General features: G+C 38.8%; 2 protein-coding genes across 4 annotated transcripts; both read right to left on the bottom strand.

Moving 5' to 3' along the window:
- Positions 1–1,776: 1,776 nt before the first annotated feature.
- Positions 1,777–4,817, bottom strand: LOC104611236 (polygalacturonase At1g48100-like). Of its 2 annotated transcripts, XM_088904346.1 has the most exons (6): positions 3,517–4,739; positions 3,241–3,408; positions 3,094–3,138; positions 2,793–3,000; positions 2,612–2,693; positions 1,777–2,489 (listed from the first exon to the last, which is right to left on the bottom strand). In XM_088904346.1, the coding sequence occupies exons 1-6, from the start codon at positions 3,877–3,879 to the stop codon at positions 1,988–1,990; spliced, it is 1,368 nt and encodes a 455-aa protein (XP_088760472.1). In that variant the 5' UTR covers positions 3,880–4,739; the 3' UTR covers positions 1,777–1,987. The 2 variants fall into 2 exon arrangements, with proteins under 2 accessions (XP_088760472.1, XP_010276513.1); XM_010278211.3 differs by having other exon boundaries at positions 2,612–3,000; positions 3,517–4,817.
- A 1,218-nt stretch (positions 4,818–6,035) lies between these two features.
- Positions 6,036–16,383, bottom strand: LOC104611238 (C2H2 and C2HC zinc fingers superfamily protein). 2 transcript variants are annotated; one of them, XM_010278213.3, is made up of 5 exons: positions 16,146–16,383; positions 15,956–16,017; positions 14,943–15,024; positions 14,719–14,793; positions 6,036–6,418 (listed from the first exon to the last, which is right to left on the bottom strand). In XM_010278213.3, the coding sequence occupies exons 1-5, from the start codon at positions 16,273–16,275 to the stop codon at positions 6,309–6,311; spliced, it is 459 nt and encodes a 152-aa protein (XP_010276515.1). In that variant the 5' UTR covers positions 16,276–16,383; the 3' UTR covers positions 6,036–6,308. The 2 variants fall into 2 exon arrangements, with proteins under 2 accessions (XP_010276515.1, XP_010276516.1); XM_010278214.3 differs by having other exon boundaries at positions 14,961–15,024; positions 16,146–16,380.
- Between the last annotated feature and the right edge of the window lie 11,251 nt (positions 16,384–27,634).

The following is a 27,634-nucleotide window of genomic DNA, read 5'->3' as shown; positions in this document are numbered from 1 at the left end:
TTCTGAAGCGATGTGCGTGCTTGCGAGAGACAAAGAGAATAAAATGAAAAAGTTGAGTTTGGTGGGTGGCTTTTGGAATTTAGCTCGTGCACCGCCCTCACCTTACTAATGATTATTGTAGCCGTTACGCGTGAGAGAGAGAGAGAGAATCGACGGCCGCCGGCCGCCTCCACCACTTACGCAGTTCACACCTAAGTCACTGTCGGATCAATTTCAAAACCTCTTCGCTTTCGATCACTCTCACCAAATATTCTCTTTGTATTCATTCATTATTCCACTCCTCCTTAATGGCTTCTTTTTCTATTCATGAAAGCCTCGACCTTATTCCTTTTTGCATCTCTGTATATCGTCCCATCCTCCTAACAAGAGGAAAAAGAAAAAATCTCCATTTTCCTATCCTCCTCTACTGTATCCTTTCTCTGTCTGCTTGTATGAACAGACATGAAATCATCCATCTATTGTTGGAATAACTTAAAACAGAAAACATTTGTAATATGAATCTTGTTGACAAATGACGACTATATATTCATACTTATGGGCAGGATACACAGTCACAGAAAGCATTTGTGGATGATCAATTAATACATGAAAATGTTTATGATCAATTGAATGACAGAAAATTATATGTAAATGATCAGCTAAAACATTTAACATTCGTGACCCATTGGTTAGTTCAGTCTTCTTTCCAATTTGTTTCCTGAAACAACCATCCATATGGAACTTCATCTCTTGGTTTTAGGGAGGGGGTTGTGGATTAATGTTGAGCATATGGATCTTCAATTTTTATCATTTTCTTCAGCTTTTAGTTTGGTGGGGTTTAAAATACTAACCCCCCCCCCCCCCCAAAAAAAAAAAAAGCAGTAAACGTACTGAAAAAAGCCGATTAGAGAAAGCAGTTGATGGGCGACTTCTGGCTTCTTGTGTTTTCAAGAAGTGCTTTTTCTTATTTTTCGTCACGGTTTTGCTCATTTAAACTTTTGTTAACACCCAGAATGCTTCTGTCGACTCTAAAACCCTCGCCCCATCTTCTTTTTCTTCTTCTTCACTTTTTCCTTTCCATCTTCACTTCTCACCACTTTAGCGATGGCAAACTACGATTTGGTTCAATTTTCAGCTATTTTTTTTCTTGTTTTTCCTTAAAAAAATTAATCTAATATTGATTCCCACGGTTCCATCTCACCCCTTATTTATTTACTTTTTATTTTAGGGGTAAAAACCCCTTTATCTTTTTGTTGTTTGTTTTGAATATTTTTTTAGTATTTCGGTGCCATGCACTATTCATAACTTCCCCCTTGACCCCTTTTTCCCAAACCAGTTTATGATTCATATATTTTCTTATTTCATTATTACAATTGAGTATGGATTAATTGATTGAACCCCCTTGCCATTAGTCGATTTTGGACCAAGCAATGTTGTTAAATAAATGCCTTTTTCAATGGAAAAAAGCACTCCAAAAACCACCTTGTCAAGAGAATTTTAAACAGTTTGGCTTCCCTCAAAGCAATGCCGTTCAAACAGTCTTTACAGCCTTACATCAGGAATATCTCTGTACTTTTATGCTTTATTTTATGGGAAGATATTCTCGATGCAAACAGTGTAAGCACGGGTTTGCCTCGACCAAAGCCGATCTCCTAAAAAGCCCTTTAAAAGCAAAAAAAAAAAAAAAAAACCCACCAAATGCAGCCTTAATCCTTGTTCAGAGATCATTACTGTTTCTATGGATTGATTATATGGTAGTGCGTCTGCAGAGGAAAAAATGAAAGGAAAAGTATATAAAGAAACGGTGACAAGTACAAAACTAAAATTAACTAGTATAAAAACAAAGTATGGTGGAGAGTGCAGTACATAGCCAATAGTCATCAGTTTTCTTTTCTCACTAGCTATCATACTTTTCATCTCTTTCTCTTTATGCAGTTTTAAATTTCTTGGAAGTATATATATAATAAATAATTTTGCTTTGCACATCATTCATTAATAGTCCAGTGGTTCAGCACTGTTCTATGTCGTTCTCCAGTACTGATCGCGGTACGCCATCCAACAAGCAGAAGACTGGTGGAATAGTAAGCGTCTCGGAAGCGCCATACGCGTTCCAACAGAACGGGTCTAACACAATCTCTCCTTGAGCAGGGAGAAGCTCCACGTCCGAGAGTGTTAGATTGGTGCATGGCACAGAATCGCTGCAGGCGAAGTGCATCGGTGGACTCCGCACATCGTAGGTGCCCTTGATGTTTGTGTACGAGATGTCCGACACATAGACCGCAGAGGTCTGGTTGGCGCAGGCTCTGCTCAGGCAGTAGAACTGGTCAATTATGATGGGGTTCCTCACAGCGTCCATGTGTATGTTGCTGAACTTCACCCCAGAAACTGAACCTGATCCTCCTTGCCATGTCTTGATCCGAACTCCATTATCAGAGTGTTTTATGACTGAATTGCTCAATGTGATATTGGAGACACAGGCCCTCGAATTTCGGTTGCCTAAACTGCCAATGCTGAGAGCAGGAGAAGTACCAAGTTGGTGAATTATTAAATTCTGGGAATGAAATCCATGGGCGAGTGGTGAGTGATGAATCAAGAAGAAAAGCGATGAGTGGGGATCACCATTCATCAATACCTGATTCCATGACTGGGGCCGCAGGTGATGTTGTTTATATCTACATCATAACATCCGGACCCAATCGATATACAGTCATCACCTGGAGTGAGGTTTATATATATATATATATACTCGTTAGGTTGGTGAATGGACAGACCAAGGGAGGGAGCTTCTGATGACGTTAGAACTCTGAACATACCATTTGAGATGAGGGAATTATATATACGCACGGAGTCTGTGTTCTCTATATGAATTCCATCGGTGTTGGGACTCAGAGAGGGCGCCCTTATGGTAATTGTATCTACATAAACGTTCCTGCAGTTATCGAATCTGAAGTGGAACTGGGGGCTGTTCCGGATTGCAAGCCCCTGTATAGTCAAGTTGGAACTCAAGAAGAATCTCAATGCCTGCCATTAATTAGTTTTAAGATTAGATGAATGGAGTTCTTAGCATGGAATTACTGTGAATAAGTCGCCTAGCTAGAATCATGTTGAACTTACAACAGGGCTGTCACAGGGTCCAGGCAGTGTCGTTCCGTTTACTCCCTGTAACAACAACGGATGACCCATTAACTGATGAAATTGTAGGGAGTTTATATAAAGAAATCTGTCTCTCTCTTCAGTGCATTAAATTGCAGAGCTCTCTACCTTGTGGGGTTTGCAGGGAAGATTCCACCACTTTTCTCCTCTACCATCGATAAGGCCACCCCCTTGCATTGTCAATCCATTTATTCTGTAGAAGACTAGCCATTGGCGCCTACTGTTATTCTTCGGCCAAGCGTCTGGCCCATCAGGCGGCATGAGTGTGCCTTCAATCTTCTCAGTGTTCACAGAGTAGTACCAATCCCATTATCAGCATTCGTTTTCTATATAAAGCAAATGTGAGTTCAATTAAAAAAAATTTACAGTTCACAGTCATATTACCTGAAACACGAAGCCATTCTCACAAGGGCCTGTGAAAATTGTAGATTGGATCATGAAGGAGTAGCCATTGGGAACAAGCAGGGTTGCTGATTCTGCTTGACAGGCTGCATCCCATGCCATCTTAAATGCAGGTGTATCGTCTGTAACGCCATCCCCAATGGCACCAAATGAGAGCACATCGAAGACGGCGTCATTGGAATTAGACTCAGGTGGTGGAGAAGGGGGTTGTGAAATGAAGGACACTCGGTGGCCTAGCTTGCGGTTTATATGGTTTTGCAAACTTCCTTGAGCGGGAAGAAGGAAGGAAGAACAGGACGAAATGCAGAAAACTAAAACCAGTAGAAACACCCTGGCCAACTCCATGGTTGATCCTTGAATCTCACTTAACTATTAGCTGAGATGGAGAAAGAAATGGAATAAAAATTGTGGCTTTGAAATTCAAAGAACCTGACTGGAAATGGACAGGCTTTGTCAATATTAGCAACTAGAAGTTAGAACCAGAGGAGAAAGATAAATCAACCCACCACCCCATCCCCACGTTTCTGTAAGTTGAAGCACACTTTTGAGTTAAGACTTCCTCCTCTGTAAACAACTTGCAGTGAGTCAGTGACATAAAATAAGAGGGACAGTCATGGAAGCTAGAGAATCAGAGAGGTTGAAGTCACATTTATACTGCCAAGACTTAGTGGAAGAAACTCTTTTGAGGTCATTTGGAGCCTACCATTAATCCCGACCAATTTTTAATGGCGAAGACCGACCAATTCTATTGAAGCATATCTTTTTTGAGAATGTGGAGTCCGCATATGATCGTTCAGGCCAAAAAGGTGGAGTGGAGAGAAGGAATAAGAGGAGATGGTATTGAGAGGGATAGTAGTAGATCATCTCCCCATGTTCTTCCCATTAACTTCCACTTTTTTTGGTCCCAAGTCTAGTTATTACACCGCAGTAATATATTATTCCAAGCTTATTTTAAAGGAACCTTTTTCAGTTTCAGTTTGATACCAGGCCCATCTCCAAGAATCAGAACGATTGCTGACACAGAAATCAATAGAATCCTTCCGGAAGCATTTGAATCAAGCAGCCTAATCAAAGAATCTCAGTCTGATAATTACTAGTAATCATTGCAAAAACAGTTGCAATCACTATGAAGCTAGAATATCCCCGGTGAAAAATTCGGCGGCAAGCATTTTCACCGGGGATGTGAATAAATTTTTCTTTAATCAGGGCACAAGAAGGAACTCATGTTGGAATAGTCATTCTGGTTGGGCTTTCAAATATTTTAATTTTAGACTAACCTTTCACAGGTTCAGAAAAGAAATGATTTCTTTTTTCCCTTTTGCTGTTTGTCTAGTGAAGTCTGGACAGGCCACACTAGAGATGTTATATATTGAGAAGCTTGATCTACCCATCAATAATATGTGCGTGGTCGGCTTCCGCTTCAGTTTCTGTTGCTGACATCTGTTAAAGCCCACTTTGGTTTTCTTTTTGTGTGAAATGGGTTTACTTGGCTTTAAACAAAAGGTTTGATCTGAGAAGTTCAACGAAAATGGACAAAGTTTGGAATAATAGAAATATCTTGTTATTATGAAACTGTAAATGGATTCTGTAATGGATCAAAGCGATAGCAAATTTACTAGGTTTAATGAATTTGACTCGATGTTTAATTGTACTCCCATGGAATCTAGATCTCTGTTATTGTCATTTGTTTGACTAGTGCAACAAGATGTTTCAGATGGCCAAGTAAAGATGCTTTGAGCCATCAAGCAAACTTCGAATTCCAGTTCAATTAGTCCTTAAGCAATAAACTGACCTATATCAAGAGGGACGATGAAACTAGCCTTCATTGGTGGAATTCCTTTATTTAGTGTTTGCTTTGAATCAATAAGATAAATCTCCAATCCAAGGAAGTGTACGAGGATGATGTGGATAAAAAGGAAGTTAATTAGATGGTGTTCAATAGAATCTATTTGTCATGTTAGTCATCCATCCAAAATAGGAACATTTGAGAGTGAGACATTCAAGAACCTGTAATATTACCACCGATAAAAGAGATACCGATGGTACTTGATCATTGAGGGGGCGGATAAGCAACTTTTCTACCGATATCACCTTTATCATCAAGCGAGCGTCTTTTTTTTTTGGATTTTGAAAGGGGAGAAAGTTTGTCAATGGGATTTTGATTCCCATTGACCAAGAAATCTATGTTCATTTTTCAGATTTGTGGAGATCAATGAAAGTTTATTTTCCTGGGTATCACCTGGATAAGTGATACCCATCTCCTAGGTGAATAAATTAACTTTCCCATCTAGGGGAAAGTTGCCAATACTTGGATGGGACAAAAATGCCCCTTTTAATAATGTGATTTTTATAGCTAAGATGGTCATTGCCTTATTTACATGGAAAATAAAAGAACATGGGCAAATGTACTTACCCGGGTAAGTCTTTCTTGAGAAACACTTAACCAGGTAAGTGCATTTACCCGGATAAGTGACTTACCGAAAAGCGAATGGAGCACAATAGAAAAATAAAAAGTATATTTGATTTCTCATCAGCTTTGATAAATACACATAGGTACATTAGACCATACACGAAACTTTCAACAAACAGTAACGACCATAAGTAACTTATGTGATGTAAAAAAGTAACTTATCAGAAGCCTAATGATGAACCAAAAACAACAAACAGTAACTTATCAATGTGCCTCAAATACAAAATTAGTGGTTGGAAGAGTGCAACCTAGGGATGACAGTATAAGGAGAGAAAAGAAAGGATGCTCTATATCTACAAAAGACTTATCCCCAGTCCACAAAAGGAAGAGGTGGATATCCTCCCTCCGGTGGTGGCCTTAGTGATGGAGGTAAGTTACCCAACGATAATCCTGCACCTTCTCTTATGACAACCCCTGTTTATCAAATAGAAATAAATAGATTCATTAAGCTAATAACCACAGCCCTAATGGGTGTTTACAGTTATACATAAAGAAGGAAAACCCATGTAATTTTTGTTAATTGCACTCAACAGCCTGGGATTGTGAATAAATAGACAAAACATTATTGAAGTATCAGTACAGATATAACTCCAAATCTCTAATCATAATAGTCAAATTGGACAAGACAATCAATCCGTCATAAGGGTTGGAATTTTAAGTCCAAAATAAAATTTTTATCATGTGACCATGGGTTTCATAAATATTTTCCTTATACATTAAAGAAAAAAAGAAAAACAAAAAGTAAATAATCAGAAAATATTGAAACTTGAACTGCTAAAAACATCCATTTTTTGAACAGCATATCACCATTAATGCACAAAAAAGTTGAAATAATAAAGCTACTAACCTACCAGGCACACCCATGGTCACATGATAAAAAAAACGATGCTTGAATTTGTAGTGGTATTATGGAAAGATAACAAAGAACAAAAAATAATAGAGCTTCTGACCTACCATGCACACTTAATGAAAAAACCTCCCCTAGCTTCAATACATAAAGCCCATTTTGAGATTTTATGTTTTTCTTTTTCTTGGGTGGAGGGAGGATAGTTGGACTATATGATGTAGGACAGTAGGGTTCCAAGTTTCCAACAGCTTTCAGCCTTGGTGAGTTTATTATTATTATTATTTTTTGACTAAAGGTAAGGTAAAATTTTATTAATTCAGAGATAATAATACAAGAGAGTCCCCACAAAAATATATTTTGGGTTGAGACAGAATGGATTTCAAGCCATTACAAATTCCAGAAATTCTCAGAACCCAACCTAGCCCCCAATTGGGTGGTCTGAAACCCCTTGTTAGCCGAGACCCAAGACAGGAGTTTTCCAAAGACAAAAGTAATAAGATCTTCTGAATCTTTGAAAGTGTTACAGAAAATCCTTTTGTTTCTCTGTCCATATAGAGCTAATAACAGCAGCTAGAATGGTCTCCCAGATGCTTCTTGCAAGCTTTGACAGTCCCTGCAGCTCCCAGCAATTTAGCAGCTCCTTCACAGTGTTTGGCATGATCTAGCTAATATCCAGTGCTGAAAGAAAGTGATTCCAGCTTTTTGTTGAGACAGAGCAGTGGATGAACAGGTGGCTGTTGTCTTCCAGTTTTTGCCCGCATAGCACACAAACTAATTCCTGGATCTGCATACCTCTTTAACATATGTGTTTTAGTTAAGCATCTGTCTAAACATGCAGCCCGGACTAAAGCATTAACCTTTAAGGGGGCTACAGAATTCCAAACTTTAGCAGCCGGAAAATCCGCTGGACTGAGGTTAGACAAATGTCTAACAAAAGATCTGACAGAGAATCGGCCATCTGAACTCCAACTCCATACCCAACTATCTTCCAGAAGCCGATCCAGGGGCTGAAGGGAAATCAGCTCCAGAAGTTCGGTGAAGCTTTTAATCTCCCGATCTTGAAAATTCCTTTGGAAGGAAGGGCACCAGATCAAAGAACCTTCATTAATTTCATAATACTCCCAGATAAGCTGTGGGAATAGATCTGAGAGAGTGGATTGCCCACACGGCCACACCAAGGATCCTTCCAGAAAAGCAATCAATACCCTTTCCCCAGCTTGGGTCTCAATCCTCTGCTAAAGACAGGAAAAATGTCCATGATTTTTTTTCCAAATTGAACAGCCAAGAGAATTGAAAGAAGTGCTAGTGATCCATCATTCTTTTCTTTCCATTCCAAACCTCCAGATCCATTTCCCAAGAAGTGCAGTGTTAAAGTTCCTTACTTTTCTGATACCCAAACCTCCTTTATCTTTTGGTAAACACACCTGTTCCCAGCTTACCAAGTGAACTTTCTTCTTTTCCTCCCACCCCCTCCACAGAAATTCCCTTTGCAGCTTCTCAATTCTTTGGGCTATTTTCCCTGGGATAGGAAAAAGAGAAAGATAAAAAGCTAGGAGATTAGTCAGAGAACTTTTCGGAAGTGTAATCCTGCCCCCTAAGGATAAATACTTAGGGCTCGTTTGGCACGTCTTTTTGGGAAGATCTTCTGGTAGCTCTGACAGTCAAAAGACATTGAGATTTTGCATGAAGATCTGAGCAGCCCGAAACACGTTTGGCAGATGCACGTCTTCCGTGCGTCTTTCCGTGTCTTTCTGTGCGAGAATAAAATGCGAAAGACGTGAAAAATTTCATTTGGACCTTTACGAAATCAGCCCAAAATGGGCTTTTCATGTCTTTTTGGCACTCCAGCTATTGGCGGCTAGATCTTCCGCGCACCAAATGGAAATAGACCGAAAATCGGTCTGCCCGGCTTGTAAACAGTCGAAAGACCACACGGAAAGATGTACCAAACGGGCCCTTAGCCTTCCAAGAAGCCCATTTCTTTTCCAAACGCTCCAGAACTGGTTCCCAGATCAAAGCAAAAGTACATTTAACTCCAAAGAGAAGACCCAAGTACTTGGTTGGTAAGTGCCCCACTTGACAAGCTAGTCTTTCTGCTAAATCCTCAATATTTTCCACCTCTCCCACCGGAAACAAACTGCTTTTGTTCCAATTTATCTTCAGACCTGATACTACTTCAAACCAATTGAGCAGCCCAGCCAAAATCTCAATTTGATCCTCCTTTGCTTCTACAAAGCATAAGGTATCATTTGCACCAGTTCCCCACCTGGAGTCACCTCAAAACCTTTCTATAGGGCCTCCTCCCCCACTGACTTAATGAAAATAGTGAGAATTTCCATTACACGTATAAATAATAGGGAGGAAAGAGTGTCTCCCTACCAAAGTCCCTTTGAGCTTTTGAAGAAACCCATTGATTGTCCATTAACCAGAATAGAAAATTTAGGAGAGAAAATACAGACTTTTATCCAATTCCTCCATTTCTGACCAAAATTCATCTTCTCTAGAACGAAGTCCAAACATCTCCAATTAACATTCTCGTAAGCCTTTCTCCAAATCCAGCTTACAGATCACACCTGGAGAGGTTTGCATAGAACTAATTATTTCATTTGCCACCAAGACACTATTCAACATTTGGCGCCTTGGAACAAACGCAATTGGATGATTAAGCAGACAACTTACTGTCCACCAAGAAATGGGCAGGAAATCAATAAAAAAAAGAAATTTTTTTATTAAAACCCAAGAGATAGATTGCTTAGGAGAAGAAATAAGAGGGAGAGAGGGATAGGGAGAATGAGAGAGAGAATCAATATAAGACTGCAATTACATGACTTTATTTATAGACTCGATGTAAGAACTCAAATCCCTCTTTACAAACTCAATTTTTTTAAAGGTAAGGTAGTTTTATTAAAAACAAAAGAATAGATACAACAGGGTCTTCACCAGAGAAGGACCGGCCCAGGAACAGATCAGATTACAGACTCCACAGAGACCAACTCAAATTCCAGACTCCATAGGAACTGAGAACTAAGCAGCTGAGGCGCATTCAGGTGCTTGAATTCAGAGTTAGCAGACACCCAAGAGATCAGCTTGCTCACAGCCCCCTGTACCAACTCCTCTGTGCTTTTGAATTTGTTACAAAAGACTTTGTTGTTTCTCAGACCAAATGGACCAGAGAACAGCTACTGGAATAGTTCTCCACACCAATTTTCCTTTCTTCTTAAGGGCCCTAACCTTCCAATAGCACAGTGTCTTTAACAGTGTGAGCTCCGGAAAGCTCATGGCCGGATCAAAGAACTGGAATCGCCACCCATTTTTAGAGGAAATGGGCCCTCGTTTTTTATATTCGAAAAATCGACTTACTTGCTTTGATAACGACTCTGTTCTTCGCTAGGAAAGGCACCTAACTGAGATTTTGGATCCTAAGATTGGGAGAGGGATATAGGAGTTGTCTAAGCTCTATTTCACACGAAAAACAACAGAAATAGTTGTTGGAATTTCTGAAATCTGGAGAAACATGCTCTCAACTTCTCCTAAGACTGATTTTGAGGTAATGTTATTGGGTCTTAGGTACTGACTTCCCTAAGACCCTTGCCTCCCTACCCCTATTCTCAGTCTAGAAGAAGTTGAGAACAATGGCAATGGTTCTCCAATGTCTCAGAACTTCAAGCAATACAAAAAGCACAAACTTGAGCTACAGATAGGGTGAGCGGCTTACCCCTCGTATGTAACCTTGAGAGCAATATTCTAGCAATTGAATTGATCAAAAGAGTAGTTCAATGGGCTCAAATAGAGGTTTGATATGGATGAATGCTTAGGGATTTCGGGAAAATTTTGGATCTGAAACATAAATGGTGGTTTTGAAGTTTAAGGTTCAGATATCTAGAGGTTTCTCACAAATGGAAGTTTCACAGAGGTTGGGAGTGCTTCTAAGATCTCTTTTCTTCAGATCCGCACCTCAAAGGTCTCTCAAAAGCCCCCCCCCAGGTTTCCTCTCTTTGATTTTCTCCCCCTTTCCAAAGTTTGAGTTGGGTCTGTATTTATAGAGGAAGGGAGAGGAAGAGGTCTGAAAATTTGTTCAGCTACAGTACTTGGGATTCAACAGAGATTTTTTACATAAATAGGCAAAGACTTTTCAAAGAAAATGGTGCCCAATCAAGCTTTCTTCTTTGGTGAAAGGTTTTCTTCGATTTAGGGGTGGTTTTCACGGGTTTTGTACATCCAATAGGAACTTGGGGTGTGCCTATCAAGGCAGTCTCGTATTTGGGGCTGTCAGTGGCAGAAAACGTAAATTTGATTAACTTTTAAAAGTGCTTGTCTTTTCTTAGTTTTAAGTGGGGGTATCTTTGGGTTTTTGGGTCTATTAGGCTCAATTTCATTGGTCCAGGTGTTTGAACGTGTCAAGAATGGGTCTGGCATCAGCTATCACCCTTTTGAGGTTTCAGATTGGGATAGATGAGGTGGCAATTCAATCTGCACGTCAAAATGGCATTTTCCTAGTTTAACAGGCGAATTAGGTCATGAAATTTGATGTGCTAGGGTTTTTTAGGTCTCTGAACACAATGGTGAGGTATGATTGGTCAAATAGGGTCCGGATGATGGAGATCTATGGCTGCCACGTTCGGATCAATAATATTTACTGAAATAGAATCTTTGCTTTATGAAAAGTCAAATGGGAGAATTTTGGGTTAAAATTTGGTGAGCAGGCATTTTTGAACGTCATGAATCCAATGGAGGTGATGGATCTTTGATTAGAAGTGTAGACTAACAGATTTAGTTTGGGTCAATGGTTTATCAATTAACGAGACGACCCAAAATGAAATCTCACTTTTTAACAGTCAAATGGAGGAGTTTGGTTCTGAAATTTGACGTGCTGGGGTTTTTGAACACAATGGTGAGGTATGATCGGTCAAATGAAGACTAGGATGATGGATGATAAGCTCTAATCAATGAGATAGGATCTAGGCTTGATGGTAGATCAAACAGAGGAATTTTGTGATGAAGTTTGGTGGGTAGACACGTATTAAGGTGAGGAGTCAAGTGGATGGTTCTGATATGAGAAAGAAATGGTTAATCTAGGTTTTCTAATTCTAGTTGTGTAGGGTCATCTGAATGAAATCTTAGCACTTTTGAGGTTGGTCATTGTAGACTTGCAATGGGATTGTATCCCGTGATCTTGAGGCAATGGGTGTGTTGGATCAGGGCCATTAAAAAGGAACTTAGCGTGATGAATGTTGGATGTGTGACTAATTTATAGTTTCCTAAGTCTGTGGGCCATATTTGATTGGACATCGATGTTGATCTCGAAGTTTTCATTTGTCCTGTGGATTGTGTCAAAAGAGGAATTTTTGGCTTTGTAAAGTCTTGATTTGATCTAGTTGTGCTTCCAAGTTTTGGGGTCTAAAAGGAGGGTACAAAGAGGTAGGGTGAAGGGACTGAGCAAAAATGGGGTGCTGATAAACAGTACTTGGCATAACCCAGTAGATTCCCACAACTTTCAGGAAGTGCTCCCACACCTAAGTGGAGATTGGACAGTGGAGACAAAGGTGATCTGTAGATTCCAACTGAGACCAACAAAGCCGATGTAGTTGAACACCTCATTTTTCTAAAATAAATCTAGAAAGGCACTTATCTAGAGCCATTGTCCAAACTAGAAAATTAGATTTGGAAGGACTGATTGGATTCCAGATCTGACTGAAAGGAAAACTCATAGAACTTGAACTGCTAAGCTTGAAAGGCCAAAGATTTGATTGAGAAGCATCCATCACCATTCCATTTCCAACTCCATTCACTTCCAAGTTGATATCTATTCCCTGTCCTTGTAACAACTCCAACAACTCCATAATCTCATCCATCTCCCAATCAAACAAGTTCCTTCTAAATTGAGGGGCCCAAGTCATCCTATTTTTAGAAAAAGTGTAGGAAAATAGGGTCTGAGAGTTCTTGGATCACTGTTGAAGACTTTTGTCGTCTTAACCAAGATCTTTATGAAAGGTACCATACTTTTAACTTGTTAGGGTCGAGTTCTTTCAAGCCGGGGAGAGATGATAGGAATCAATCAGCACCCTTGAAGACTTATTCTAGAAGAAGGCCTTACAACAGGTCCTGATATGGCATAATGATGGTACTTGGGATTTGGACTGAATTGAACACCAAGGGTATTTTTGCCATTTTATAATTTTTATGTAGGGTCCAATAATAGGGTTTGATTGTGTAGTTATAGTTTGTTTATGTTTAAAATTTGAGAGTCATTGCATAAGTAGGATTATAAAGTTATTGAGTCTTCTTTGAATTGAAATAGGATATGACAGTTTAATTTGAGTCCTATTAGTATTATTGAGTCTAACAGTTTGACTCCTAATACTACTATGAGTCTAACAGTTTGACTTGTAGGATAATTATGAGTTTAGAGTCTATAAATATGTATGGACGTTTTACAAAAAGGCAATGAATTATATTGAGTTTTCTTCAGCTTATGCTAGCTATGATGAGTGATTCCCATGCCCTAGAGTGATTCTAGGCACCCTGTGAGTGATTCCAGGTATTTTCTCTCTTCTTTCTCTCCCTATTTTCTCTCTTATTCCTTCAAGAATCCATTACAACCATTACAGACATAAAACTTTGATCAAGAAGACCATTCAACATTCTCTAAAGACTAGAACTGAGCTGGTCCTACATCAGTTTGGTATCAGAGCCAAGGTTATAGGTTGTTACCATCATGGCTACACGTAGTGGAAAGAAGTACAGGGGTCAGCTAACTGATACAAAGAGATTCATTGATTTCTACCCTTTGCAAGAGAGTTGAAACCCTTGAAGCACAAGTAAAAGAACTTCAAGAAGCTAAAGAAGAAGAAATCCAGCAAGAAGCACCTCTAATTAATGAAAGGGATGGAGGACGAAACAACGGAGTTGTCCATGAAGATGATAATGGTGAAGATGAAGGGTCTGTTAATCTTAGAGGATGACAAAGAGCTACAAACTGCACAAGGGTACCACCTGCTCAAGCTAATAGAACCCAAAATACCCAAGGGATTGATCAAGAAGCATTGGTCACAAATCTATTTGATGAGATGATGGGACAAGTTGAACATGGTGGTTATGCAGATGATATAACCAAGAAGGTAAAGGTGGATGTTTCTGATTTCAAGGGAGATTTAGACCCTCAATCTTTTTCAGATTGGCTGGCTGCACTAGAGGAATATTTTGACTGGTATGACATGACTGATGATCAGAGGATCAGATTTGCATGCATGAAGCTTGGTGGTCATGCTAAAGTATGGTGGAGAATCATGGAGCAACGATTGGAGAATAGAAGTTATGGTCCTATTTCTACATGGTTAGAAATGAAGAAAAATTTGAGAGACAAGTACCTCCTAATGGCTAAAACCGACATAGCCAAATCTAGATTGTTTACATACCTATAAAGGGGACTAAATCATAGGTCAACAATCCAATAACTTGGTAGACCCACTGACCCATCACTTTATAGTTAACAAAAGCATATAGAATAAACAATTCTAATATACACTTATTGGCCTCTTTGTCTTTGTCCTTGACTCCATACAAATGACTCTGGTTTGAATCTTTCTAATTGCATTCTTTAACCAAAAAATGCATACTTTACATCTACACAATTATTATACAAATGAGACATTACACAAGCTAAAGTTGTGGTTTTATGATCATTGAATTTGCCTCTAGAAAGGTGATACAAATTTTAAGTCCTTCAAATTTCACTTTTATTAAGGCCTTATTCAAATTCCATAACTCCACTTGCATGTTTATGGACCCAAACATTGGTAACGAGCATCAAGATTAAGTAGAACATAGTTCCCCCAATTAATGGAGTAGTATAATGATTTTAACTTACCTGGAATAGAGCTTCCTACTACAGGTTGATTCCCCAGGATATAAGGCAATTGTACATTCTCCTTGAAGTTTGTTGCTACAAGATAATGAACAGAAACTTCACATAAGTTGGTGGTGAAAAAGCCACAAAGTAGATATTTTTCATCCAAATTAGCACTTTGGCTTTAGATTGGTAGAGAATGAAGGAGCGCCAATGAAAATAAATATAATTGAGGGCCATCATACTGATCAAGCCTTGTGCACCTGGGCTCTGAATGTTTTGCTTGGGATGAAAGTATTTACAAGAATCTCCAAACTGGCAGAATCCCTTCAAAGCATGACAAGAAAGGGAAAACATGTGAAGATGATGACCAGGGCAAAATTTTCCAAGCAAATGGAAATTGTCATCATCATCATTCAACCTGATGACACCCCAAACCAATCACAATTCACAACAAAGAAGCAACAATTCAGAAATAAAACCAACCTTAAACAGCAGAATTATCCAGGGCCCAAACATGTAGATTTAACACCTTTACCTAACCTCTACATATTTTATGCCATATAGTCTACAAGTAGACCATATTGAATGGTTAGATTGTCCAACTGGTTTCATTTTGGGGGTATGGACTACGGCGTTGTCAGGCATCTGGAGTATGCATTGTAGGGAGAACCATATAATTATGCATGGTTTTAAGAATGAAAATTATAAAGAACAGGTGTTGATGTAATGGTACAAGTCCATGGAAGCATTTGTTTTATTAGACATTACCCAATTATAATGCCACTCGTTCATTATTTTGAACATTCAAATTAACCACGAATATCCAAAAATCAGTCTTTTAATTAGAGTATTGAATTACATTCCTGAAGCTATTTCTTTGAACTGCACAATTTTTGGATGTCTAAAATCATGACTCATTACAATTGATTAGATGGTTAGTATCGTCTAACTAACCAATGGAACATTTTCCAACATACAGCCTACAGCCTGGGCGGGATGAACATTAAGAATAAAAAATGCACTATAACTGAAATCGCCTGTCATATTATTTACAGTGTTCTTGGTATCCTTTATTTCTCGCCAAGGCCTAAATACTATAAGGTACCTTGATAGATTTGGTGGAACAATTTGATATTTTGAATTATCCAAGAAAGCCCAAAATTCACTGAAGAGCTTAAGATTGCCGTGAGAAATTAACAGAAAGCTCTCAAAACAAAGAAAGGGTAAAGGAGTGGGGATAACAATACAGACATACCGTCCTCATGAAATGGTTGCAGACTCCTTTTCCGTAGCCCTCTGCTTGAACCAGACTCGGATCTAAACCGAGGAAACGAAGATAACATTACGAAAAGACAGAGAACCAAGGGCATCTTTCATGAATCGTGGTTGGTATAGATTCAAGTGCAGAGAGAGATTAGGGTTTGAATAAGAAGAAGAAGAATTACCTCTCAGAGAATCGTACCAGAGAGCTCTGGCTCTTTGGTGTTGTACGCCCTGGAGATGGCGCTTCCTAGCCGACGGTGTGTCTTGAAATTGTTTGTCGCAGTAGTCGCAGTAGTACTTCGCCAACGGCATATTTTTGCCTCTTTACACTTGCGTTTGCTTCTCGCTCCGTCTTCCAGACTCCAGACTCCAGCCGGAGGCCGGGGACGGAGACATTCTTATTTCTTTGGGAAAATTCCAATTTATAACCCTGAATTTTGGGGTAGTGTCATGTTAGTACCCGAACTTTTAAATATGTCATTATAGCATTCGAAAGTTAAAAAGTGTCAAATTCCGTTAATGGACAAGTGGAATGACACAAATACCCCTTATAGTGTGAAGAAGAGAGTATTTTTCAAAATAAAAAGTGCCCATTCGTAAATCCTTACTCTCATAAAGAGTGAATCACTATTCTCTAAAATCGTTTATGTATTGTTCGAAGTTGCAGCATTCGTCGCCTGCGGGTTCGCCTGTGAAATCTTTATCAAAAAGGACTTAGATGGTGTTTCTCGTCATTGTTGACGATCAAGATAAGACAAGACCCTTGTAGACGAGAGCTTTCAGCCCATTTCCAACCATTTAATAGAGGAGACAACCTTTGATACTACTGCCGTCGCTGGAGAAGACAAACGAATATTGCCGTCGACGGAGAAGAAAGGTCACTTTGAAGATGACATTTTCCCTTTTTTTTATCATTTTCTTATTCGTAATATGAGATACGAAAAAAAACCCAAAATGTTTGAGCAAGCATCAAGTTCACATAGTTAGACCAACAATCATTAATATGCTCCAGAGTAAACAGGTTCAAAGATGAAACTTGACTTCACATAGACCAACAATCACGGTAACTTTTCTAAGAACTTTCAAAGCATGTCAGTTTTTTTGGCCATCCACTTATCAAAGTTAACAGGTTTGAATTTGGCCATCCACTTATCGGAGAAACTTGGTAACCATGTCTACTTATTAGAGAATTTGGCCATCCACTTATCAAATTAGGTAACTTATCTTTAAGACTCTCCACTCAAAAAAAATTAAAATTAATTTAGAAAAAGGAAAATCAGAATTCTGAAAAGAACTTCTCAAAAGAAGCATACCTTTTGAGGCACCTTACATGCATCAACAACAATTAGAACTGTTTTTTCCAACCTGTTCTATTTAAAGCCAGCTCCACAAAGTCCACAATTGAAAGTGTTTTTGCAGTTTCTCTTCACTTAGTTTAGGTTCACAGACCCAAGACTATACTTATACAGCTTTTTTTATTTTTAAAATCTAACTTCATTTGCAGCATGGATACTTGGTAACCATGTCTACTAGTTCTTTTAGTTTCTCATGAAAAAAGTTTTAGGTATTCTGGTGATACTAAATGTTGCATTGTAGCATAATTAAGGGAGATTCATGTATTTCATTTGGTTCTTCAACTCTATGGCTTACTAAAGCTTATCTGCATTAATTATTTATCAAAAAAAAAGTTGAGCTGCATTAAATGGTTCTAATGTCCCTAGAGTGCATTGACAGGCAGCTTAGCTTAACAAGTGCCAGTTGTTTTCTAGGATGCTTGATATTTTTTCAAGAATCCTGAAAATGTTACAAGCTATGGATCCACATGATAAGTTATTATTCATAATGAATTATTGCATATTGTACCCTTTTTATCTACAGTCAAATTTATTAAATTTTCTTATTGTTAAGTACCTTCTAGTTATAGACTGTAATCATTATTCCCTAATAAACCAACAAAAAACCAATCTATCCTTTCTGTTTTCCCTAATAAACTTAAATTGCACATGGTAATTACTTTCAATACAAATGTTCGCATGCAGCAACTTCCTGGAATATTTAATTAGAAATTCTTTGATAAGTGGTTTGGTGCAACCAATATTTTGTCTTGGCTTTGCATTTTTTTTTCTAAAAATGACTGTCTGAGATTCACTATTTTAGTCTTAACTTGCTTTTAGGTAGCAAAGTTAAAATGTAACGTATTTACATAAAGTTAGCAAACACTTCCTGTTCCTTCAAATAACATTAAGTTATTTGAAACTTAGTGCTAATCTATCAAGTTAAGGTTACTAAATGAAAGAGTTATAAGTGCAAATGCATTGTTGTGGGGCAGGTTGGATCTGTGATTTGGGTAGGGATAATACTACTATAATGGCAAAGATTATAGCCTTAATGCAAAGATTGTGGTTAAATGGTGACGGTGAAGAATATGGACCATGGGAGATGAAGCATCACATAAGAGAAGCCAAAACTGTTGAAAAAAGTAAGAAAATGACATTGAATTTAGTTTTCTGATAATCTGTTCAACAGTGCTAGAAAATATAATTTGTACTTGATTATTCAGATTAATAATCTATTTTGCGTTTAATTGCATGATGTTGGAGTAATGGTCTAATGGTTGGAATTCAACTTGGAACTAGAGGTGGCAACGAGCCGAGCTTTTCATGAGCTATTTAAGCTTGTCTTGTGAAAAGCTCGGCTTCAACCGAGCTCGAGTTCGAGCTTGAGCCCAATTCAATGACTTGATTATTAAATGAGTCGATAGAAAATAATATATATAATAAAAATATTATAATTCTTAATTTTTAAAATCTAAAATAAAAAAATTTATATATAATTTTTTTTTATAAAATATTTTTTTCTCAAAATCGAGCTCAAGCCAAGCTGAGCTCGAGCTCAAGGTTCTGGCTAGAACCGAGCTTGAGTGCCTTATAGAATAGTCTCGAGCCGAGCTCGAGCCTAGTACTATTCGGCTCGACTCCGCTTGAATCCACCCCTACTTGGAACTATTCTGGAATTCAAGATTGGTGATTGGGGGGTATAGGTAGGGTGTTAAGGCTAGGGAGGTTGATTAGTCTCCAAAGGTCCGAAAATGGTGACGGGAAAGAGAAAGGACGTGGGGAAGAGAGAAGAAGATAGGAGAGAAGGGAGTTGCTCTCTTTGTGAGAAACCCTAGGTCAAAATCATTATTGTGTTGTCTCCCCTAGGGAATAATTGCTCTCCCCTTTTTATAGAGAGAAAGGGGAGACTATATAAGGAGAATGAGTTAAAAGGAGACCTTTCCTATAGGAAAGGAGATTTTTCCTTTATGTTTGACCATTAAAGGAGCATTATTGGGCTTTTGCCACATGTTCGGTGAAACCTTTGAAGACAGGGTTTCCTTTCCCTTAAGATTCTTTATGTATGCTACTTCTTTTGAGGCCCTTTTATGTTGACGTGGGGTAAGTGACATCATCATTCAGCGGGTGCACTTTTAGTAAACCCACACATGTAATTTAAAGACGCACGTGTGATTGGCTTTTATTCTCGATCTACTGTAGTTGCGTGATTCTGTAATGATCTCGGGTTCATCTATAGCACGCGCCCTATAGATCACTGCAGATTTGTGCATATCTAAGCTTTACCATAGATTTATGTATGTCTAAGGTTTATCGCGGATTCGCGCTAGCCGAAGTTTATCGCTACCTATTTCAAGTATGAGTTCATCGTAGATTTGCGATGAGTTATAAAGTCATCGCAAACATATGATGGGTTATGGATTCATTACAGGCATCCATGTAGTGTTGGTTTGACACCTTCGGTACTCTAATGGTCTTATTGACCACTACGTACCTACATTAGCCCCCTAATAAGCATTTTTGTCATCATGTTTGCTTCGGGGTTTTCACAATGGGGTGATGAGGAACAAAATTGTAGATGTTGTGGCATCTTGATTTTTTTGCATTAGGTCTAATGATCGTTCCTGTTCTTGGTGAGATTCTCTATGAACTTTGCATATGGAAATTGTCAATAAGCATTGTGGCATTCAACTTAGTAATGTTCTTGGATGGGAATCGGGAGTTTTCATCTTGTCTTTTTGATAGGGTGCCGTGTTGACTCGTACTTGCTTTTTGGGTCATTGGAGTTTTTTTTTAAGATGTAAGTGACGATAAAATCATAGGAGCGTTTTGTATAGTATACCTCAATACTTTCTGTACTTTAGCCCCCTTGTTTCTTGATAGAAGTCATTGTATCAAGAAACAAGTAAAATAAATAGTTGGCTATTTTAATGGTCCGCCCCCCTGTATCTTGATAGAATGTCTTTTATCGCAAAACACTTAAGTGAGGTTTGCTAAGTGTGTGACCTTTGTCGTTCCCCCTATGTGAGTGAGAGGGTATTGCATGGGTGTTTTGCAGGTAGAGTACCCAACTACCTTTCGCTTAATAGAAGGCATTGCTAGTATTGCATCGGGTGTCTAAAATATAGGACGAAGGAAAGCTCCCCATTTATTGTGCGAGATTTTGGAACATGCTAACATTGATGTGATTTGAGCAACATATTGATATTTTTGTGATAATATCATGGATCGTGTAGTGATATGGTGTACATTTGGGAAGGCTACATGCCATCGCATATGCGAAAGTCGAATGATATCACAACTTAGGTTTAGTTGCTATTTTATTTGAGAGAGAATAGATATCATCATGAGAGGTAAATATCATAGCAAAAAGGAAAATTGAAGTTCGTTATACTTCGAAAAGCTAAGTGTCGACATATCTTATCACATTTCAACGCATCCCCAAGTAACTTTGTTCATACTCGGATAAGATTTGAACATTATTTCGGGACTTAGGTGTCATCAGTCATGAAAAGGCAACAATATCCAATGAAACTTAATCATAAATAAAAGGATTTTGAATTTTAAGGGAATTGTATGATTTCATGAGATACGGTGTTCATGTTTATAGCGATCCTATATTCACTCGGAAATGAGAGGATTAAAGCTTCGAAGGAAAACATTATCGTAACTCTTTGTGCCAACGAAACAAATCGTGCGTACTCCTTAGTTTGGAAATTCAGTGCGAGCGTCAAAATAAGATTCGATCATTTAAAGTTGGGTGTTTTGTGAACTTTTATTGCAATCGAGTACCACTATGATTGGAATGTAATCGTGAATGGGTATTGACATAAGTATAATTCAAACTTTAATCGCAAACCGCCGGAGGAAGGAATCGAGTGTTGTATCGATTCCCAAAATAACATCTAATGTGAAAGGGTATTATAGTAATCATAACATAATTAATTAGGGAGGTTGAGCCTTTGTATAGGCAGATGCGGCTTTTTACACATGCGCGGGGTAGATATCTTCCCACCTTAGGAAAGACCCTTCGTGCAATACGGCTAGAACTTAGTTGGGGCTTAGTCATAACTAAGATAATTATCATAAGTTAGGGTGTTGTTGTACTAGCCTCCTATATCATGAACCGCAAGCCTTTGTTGTCGTTGTGGTAAAGTTTTGGTCACCACATGGGAATGCTGCTTGAGCTCTCTGGTGAAAGCAAGATATCATTAATCAGAGTGAATGTTATTTTTAGCAAAGTATTATTGTCCATGAATGGGATGGATTAAGTTTGTTCTCCTTTGGACCATTGCATTTATAAGTTGAAAAGAGTATTTGCATTTGTAAGTTAGGCAAAGATCATACTTGATGTCACCAAAGCCTATTTAGGGCTGCCAGGGGATGTGAGCATGCGTGGGGTTGCTAGGGAATGTGTGAGCACGCCTAGGGTTGCCAAGGAATATGAGTGTGCACTTGGGATTGCTAAGGCCATCCTGGGGTTGCTAGGGAATATGAGTGTGCGCTTGGGGTTGCTAAGGCCATCCTGGGGTTACTAGGGAATATGAGCGCACCTAGGGTTGCCAAGGCCTTTCCAGGTTTGCGTCTGGGGTTGTTAGGGCCTTCCTAGGGTTCCCAGGGAATAAGAGTGCAAGCCTGGGGTTGCTAGGGGATATGAGCACGCCTGGGGTTTCCAGGGAATATGAGCGCGCCTAGGGTTGCCAAGGAATAAGAGTGCAAGTTAGGGTTGTTAGGGGATATGAGCATGCCTAGGGTTGTCAGGGATTTCTTGGGGTTGCTAGGGAATATGAGCGCATCTGGGGTTGTCAGGGCCTTTCTGGGGTTGCAAGGAATAATAGTACAAGCTTAGGGTTGCCAGGGAATATGAGTGTGTGCCTGGAGTTGCCAAGGCCTTCCTAGGGTTGTCAGGGAATATGTGTGTGATGCTGCAAGAAGGGATGATGAGCAAAAGTGGGTTTAAATATGCTACTGTTCAAAAGAAAATGATGAGCAAAACCTGAAGGGATGAGAGATCCATCATATGGATGGCCGAACCCTACAAGAAGGTTGGGCAAAATTTCAAAAATTTCACTCTCTCGTTTGGGAATCACATTCCCTATTTTCGAAAACGGCACTTTCAATGATCATTCTTGAAACAAAACCAGACTAGATCTGAAACCAAAGAGAGGAGAGGGATATGCCTGATACGAAGTAGCAGTAACTCCCAATGAAGGTGTTCACGCCCAAGGAGAAAACCAAAACCTGCTTTCACTGAAAATGACACAGTGCGTAGTGAAGCAGGATCAACAGGATGACTCTTCAGCAAGAATGGAGTAAAGAGTTGGTGAGTACGACTTCAGATTGTTTCTTCAGCCAATAAACAATATCAAGAAATCTTCTTGATCAATTCCACAGGTGGAGATCAAACTAGGTAGGGATAGCAAGAACAATGAGAGAATTCTACAGATTGCTGTGATTTTAAAACTGAGGAATTCACCCCCTATTTATAGTCTTCTTTGGATTAGCCTCCTAATCTAATTATGAGAGAGTTTCTTGATCCAAATCTAATATTTGGATCTGGACTCTTAAATGGATAAGACTTATCTTATCCTTTCAGCTAATCCTAATCAGATTATAAATCAGATCTTGCCTCCTTTTAATTAACCAATTTAACCCTAGTTCGAATTGGGCTTTAGGCCCATTAAGCCTATGTGCTCATTTATACCTTTAACCTGTTACCCAGTTGGCTCTCTTTGCATGGCGTGGAACCCTTACATCGATCTACACATCAGCCACATGGGTTCAACCCAGCCTTTGTTACAAGGCCTGGCCGAATTCACTGTAGAAGACAGTGAACCCCTAAGTCCATCACCATGGACTCTTAATGGGTCCAAAATTTACACTAAATGGTCTTTGGGTCCAGCCACCTTATGAAAACCCAAGGACTATGGGCAAATGCAAGATTAGCCCATCAGGTATTACCCTCAATGGTCTTACATTTAATCTCTCAACTCATATTGATCAAACACTGCTCGACAAGATAGGACATCTCCCTCGGCTGCAAGGAATAGTGTTGCACTCTCTACTCACATGGATCCCGAGAATTAAAACATTTTGCAAACATTTTGAAACTATAACATATATATGTATATCTCTATATAAATATATTTTGTAAAAAACAAATTTCAACGTTTGAAATCAACCGCCAGTAGTTTAGGTCTCCATCAGAGAGAGTGCATCCCCGATCGTTCATTTTGTCCAATAAGGGGTTGATCCTGTCACTATGATCACCCACTCAAATGAATTATCGGATTGTCCCAACATACCTAGGTTTTGACCTCTAAGGATCTCACTGATTGACATATCAAAGATACCTCAATCGACACCTAGTGCAGTACCATAATCGAGTCTAGGGGTCAGCTATTACATTCCAATTTTGCCCATCTATCTCCAAGGTCTAGGGCAATATTGGATATTTGGTCCACTTTAGGGTTTCAAGGAAACCCACACTGCATGTACCTCAGGTCTTACCCTGGTAGCTGAGACAAGCCACCCCAACCAACTTGGCAGCACATCAGTGTCAGCCTTGGCAGGATAAATCTCCCCAGATCTATCCAACGACTGTGAAGATTCTAAAGTAACACGAGTTTCATAAGTGTCCAGTTTAAGGGTATTATATAGAAACATACCAAAACACATGAATTAATTATGTACTTTTATTCATTTACAATAAATGTCATCAAGTACATCAATCTGATTGGAGCTAAAGGCATACACTATCTAACAGCTCTCACTTGCACTTTGGTCTAATCAGGTATAAGCCGAAGTCTCATACTTTCCACGTGTTTCTCAAACACTTTCTATGTCAGTGGCTTAGTTAATGGGTCTGCTACATTTTTCGTTGATGCTGCCTTTTGAATCAAGACATCCCCTCTTCCAACTATCTCCCATAGTACATGGTACTTCCTCTCAATGTGCTTCGACTTTGAATGGGCTCGTGGCTCCTTAGCTTGAGTAATGGCTCCAGTGTTGTCACACCACAATGGAATAGGTGATGTGATGGATGGAACTACTCCTAATTCCTGAATGAACTTCTTTAGCCAAACGACTTCCTTGGTAGCTTCACTTACGGCAATGTACTCGGTCTCAATTGTGGAATCTGTTGTGGACTCTTGTTTGTTGCTTTTCCAACTAACAGCACGCGATCCTATCGTGAAGATATAACCAGATGTAGACTTTCTATCATCTAGATCTGATTGAAAATTGGCATCTGTATACCCTTGGATCTGTAATGAACTACCATCGAATACCAGACAAAACTCTTTTGTCCTTCAAAGGTATTTTAATATGTTTTTCACAGTGGTCCAATGCTCCTACCCTGGGTTAGATTGATATTTTCTTACCACACTCACTGCCTGATAAATGTTAGGACAAATGCACAGCATGGCATACATGATACTCCCTATGGCTGAGGCATAGGGAATTTCTTTCATGTCCTCAATCTCTTCGGGAATCTTGGGAGACATGCCCTTGGAGAGAGTGATTCCATACCTGAAAGGAACATTTCCTTTCTTAGAGTTCTCCATGCTTTATCTTTTGACAATCTTGTCAATGTAAGCAGATTGGGATAATCCTATTATCATCTTCTATCTATCTCTATAGAGTCGAAGACCCAATATGTAGGAGGTTTCTCCAAGATCTTTCATGGAGAATTACTGTGAAAGCCATACTTTCACCATATTTAACATTCTTACATTATTCCCAATGAGTAAAAAGTCATCTACATACAGAACCAAGAAATAATCTTATCTCCCACTGTCTTCCTGTAAACACAGGGCTCATCCAGATTCTACTTAAAATCAAATTGTTTGACGATAGAGTCAAACTAGGACGAGTACACAACATGGCATACATGATGCTCCCTACGACTGAGGCATAGGGAATTTCTTTCATGCCCTCAATCTCTTCGGGAGTCTTGGGAGACATGCCCTTGGAGAGAGTGACTCCGTACCTAAAAGGAACATTTCCTTTCTTAGAGTTCTCCATGCTGTATCTTTTGACAATCTTGTCAATGTAAGTAGACTGAGATAATCCTATTATCATCTTCGATATATCTCTATAGAGTTGAAGACCCAATATGCAGGAGGCTTCTCCAAGATCTTTTATGGAGAATTGTTATGAAAGCCATACTTTTACCATATTTAACATTCCTACATTATTCCCAATGAGTAGAATGTCATCTACATACAGAACCAAGAACATAACCTTATCTTCCACTGTCTTCCTATAAACACAGGGCTCATCCGGATTCTACTTAAAATCAAACTGTTTGATGGTAGAGTCAAACCAGATGTTCCAACTCCTAGAAGTTTGCTTAAGTCCATATATGGATCGGTTGAGTTTACATACCATGTGTTCTTGACATGCAGATATGAAACCTTGCGGTTGCTGCATGTAGATATATTCAATAAGATCTCTATTCAGGAATGCGGTTTTGACATTCATTTGCCAAATCTTGTAGTCATGGTATGTTGCTATAGCTAGCAAGATCCTAATGGATTTAAGCATGGTCACAGGCAAAAAGGTTTCCTCATAATCGATTCCCTCTTTCTGAGTGTATCTTTTCCCCACAAGACGAGCCTTGTAGGTCTCAACTTTACCATCAGGGCCTTTCTTTCTCTTATAAATCCATTTGCAACCAATTGCCTTTACCTCAGGGGGCGGATCTATTAGAGTCCAAACTCCATTGGTCTTTATTGAGTCCATCTCAGCTCTCATGGCATCTACCCCACTTCAAGAAATCTATGTCCAACATAGCTTCTGAATAAGTCACGAGATCCTCCTTACTAGTTGTGGCTTCCACCAAGTAACTTTCTTGGTCATAGCCGTAACGAATTGGAGGCTTGCAAAGATAAAATTCGGTGGGACATCTCCCACTACCCCTGGGCTCTCATCATCAAGAGCAACTTCTTTATGATGATTTATCTAGGATGTAATCTTCCTAAGGATCGTTTAGAAGTTTTACTTGAATCATATTGTAAAAATATGAATATTGAAATTAGAAATAAAAAAAGAAGAAATTAATAGTTTATTATTTAAAATATATAGTTTATATGAATCTCAAGTGATAGGGAATAAGAAATCTTGTACAAGTACAACTTCTAAAATAGCTAGTTCTAGTGGTGGAAAAGATAAAATTTGGTCTCTAATAAATAAGAGGCAGAAATCTACTACCTCTTCATCAACAAGTTCATATTCTGAACTTAATTTTTTTTTACAAGCAAATTTTTCTACTTTAGCCGATTCCTGCGACTCGGTGAAATGAAATAGTTTTGACATTTTAGTTTGGTGGAGAGGACATGAAAAAAAACTATCTAGTCCTTGCCGCCATGGCACGTGATCTACTAAATCTTCGGTGTCTACAGTCCATCAGAATCTTGTTTTAGTGCAGGTACTAGGGTGTTGGGCGACAAGAGAAGCCGCATGAATGATGAAAGTTTGGAGATGCACATCTACCTTAAAAATTGGTTGGATGATGAGGATAGATTACAAGACAAAGGAGGGCATGACATTACACCTGATGTTTCACCTGAAGCAGATGATGAAGATGTAGGTGGAGGTGAAACTTGAAGAAAAATGAAGTCAATATTTTTTATTTTTTTGTATACTCAATATTTCAATTATTGCATTTTTTTTTTCAATTTTTAAAATTATTGTAATTTTTTCAATTTTATTTAAATTAGTTGTTATTTTTTCAACAATGTAATTTTTTATTTTCAATTTATAATTGTATTGTAGTTTTTTACATTTTATTCCATTATCTATATTTCATTCATCCATTGACCATTGTATTGTTCAAATTCAAGAAATAAAATTCTTATTTTTTTCCAATTTGTTGTCCATTTTGTGTTTTGTTGAGTATTAAGTATTTTTTTCTTCATTTCTTTGTTATATTTTTTATTTTTCCAATTTGTTCCCAAAGCTCAAAGAAATTAAGGAAAGTAAAGTATTTTAGTTTTAGTGTTTGCTTAGCAAAAAAAAAAAACAGTATGGCCTGGTTTGGCCTAGGCAGGTCCATGGCATGGCCCAGCACAGGCCCGCATGGGCTTGGGCCATGCCAGGCCGACCCCCCCCCCCCCCCTTGAAGTATCTGGGGGCGGAAAGGATGGCCCATCTCAGCTCACAGGCCGACATGGCATGGCCCACACTTTGCATGGGCCACACACGGGCCTTGCCGCGCTGTTGAGGAAGGTTAAATAGAAAGGCAATAAGAAAACCATCCAGCTTACCTTGTTCAGATTTACAACCAGTCCAAAGTTTTAAATTTTGGTAACTACCGAAAAAAAATTCACCCAATA

The sequence above is a fragment of the Nelumbo nucifera genome, chromosome 4 (assembly GCF_055504915.1).
Source record: "Nelumbo nucifera cultivar China Antique chromosome 4, China Antique-T2T, whole genome shotgun sequence".
NCBI lineage: Eukaryota > Viridiplantae > Streptophyta > Magnoliopsida > Proteales > Nelumbonaceae > Nelumbo > Nelumbo nucifera.
The sequence above is the reverse complement of the archived record's forward strand: the minus strand, read 5'-3'. Positions and strand labels throughout refer to the sequence as shown.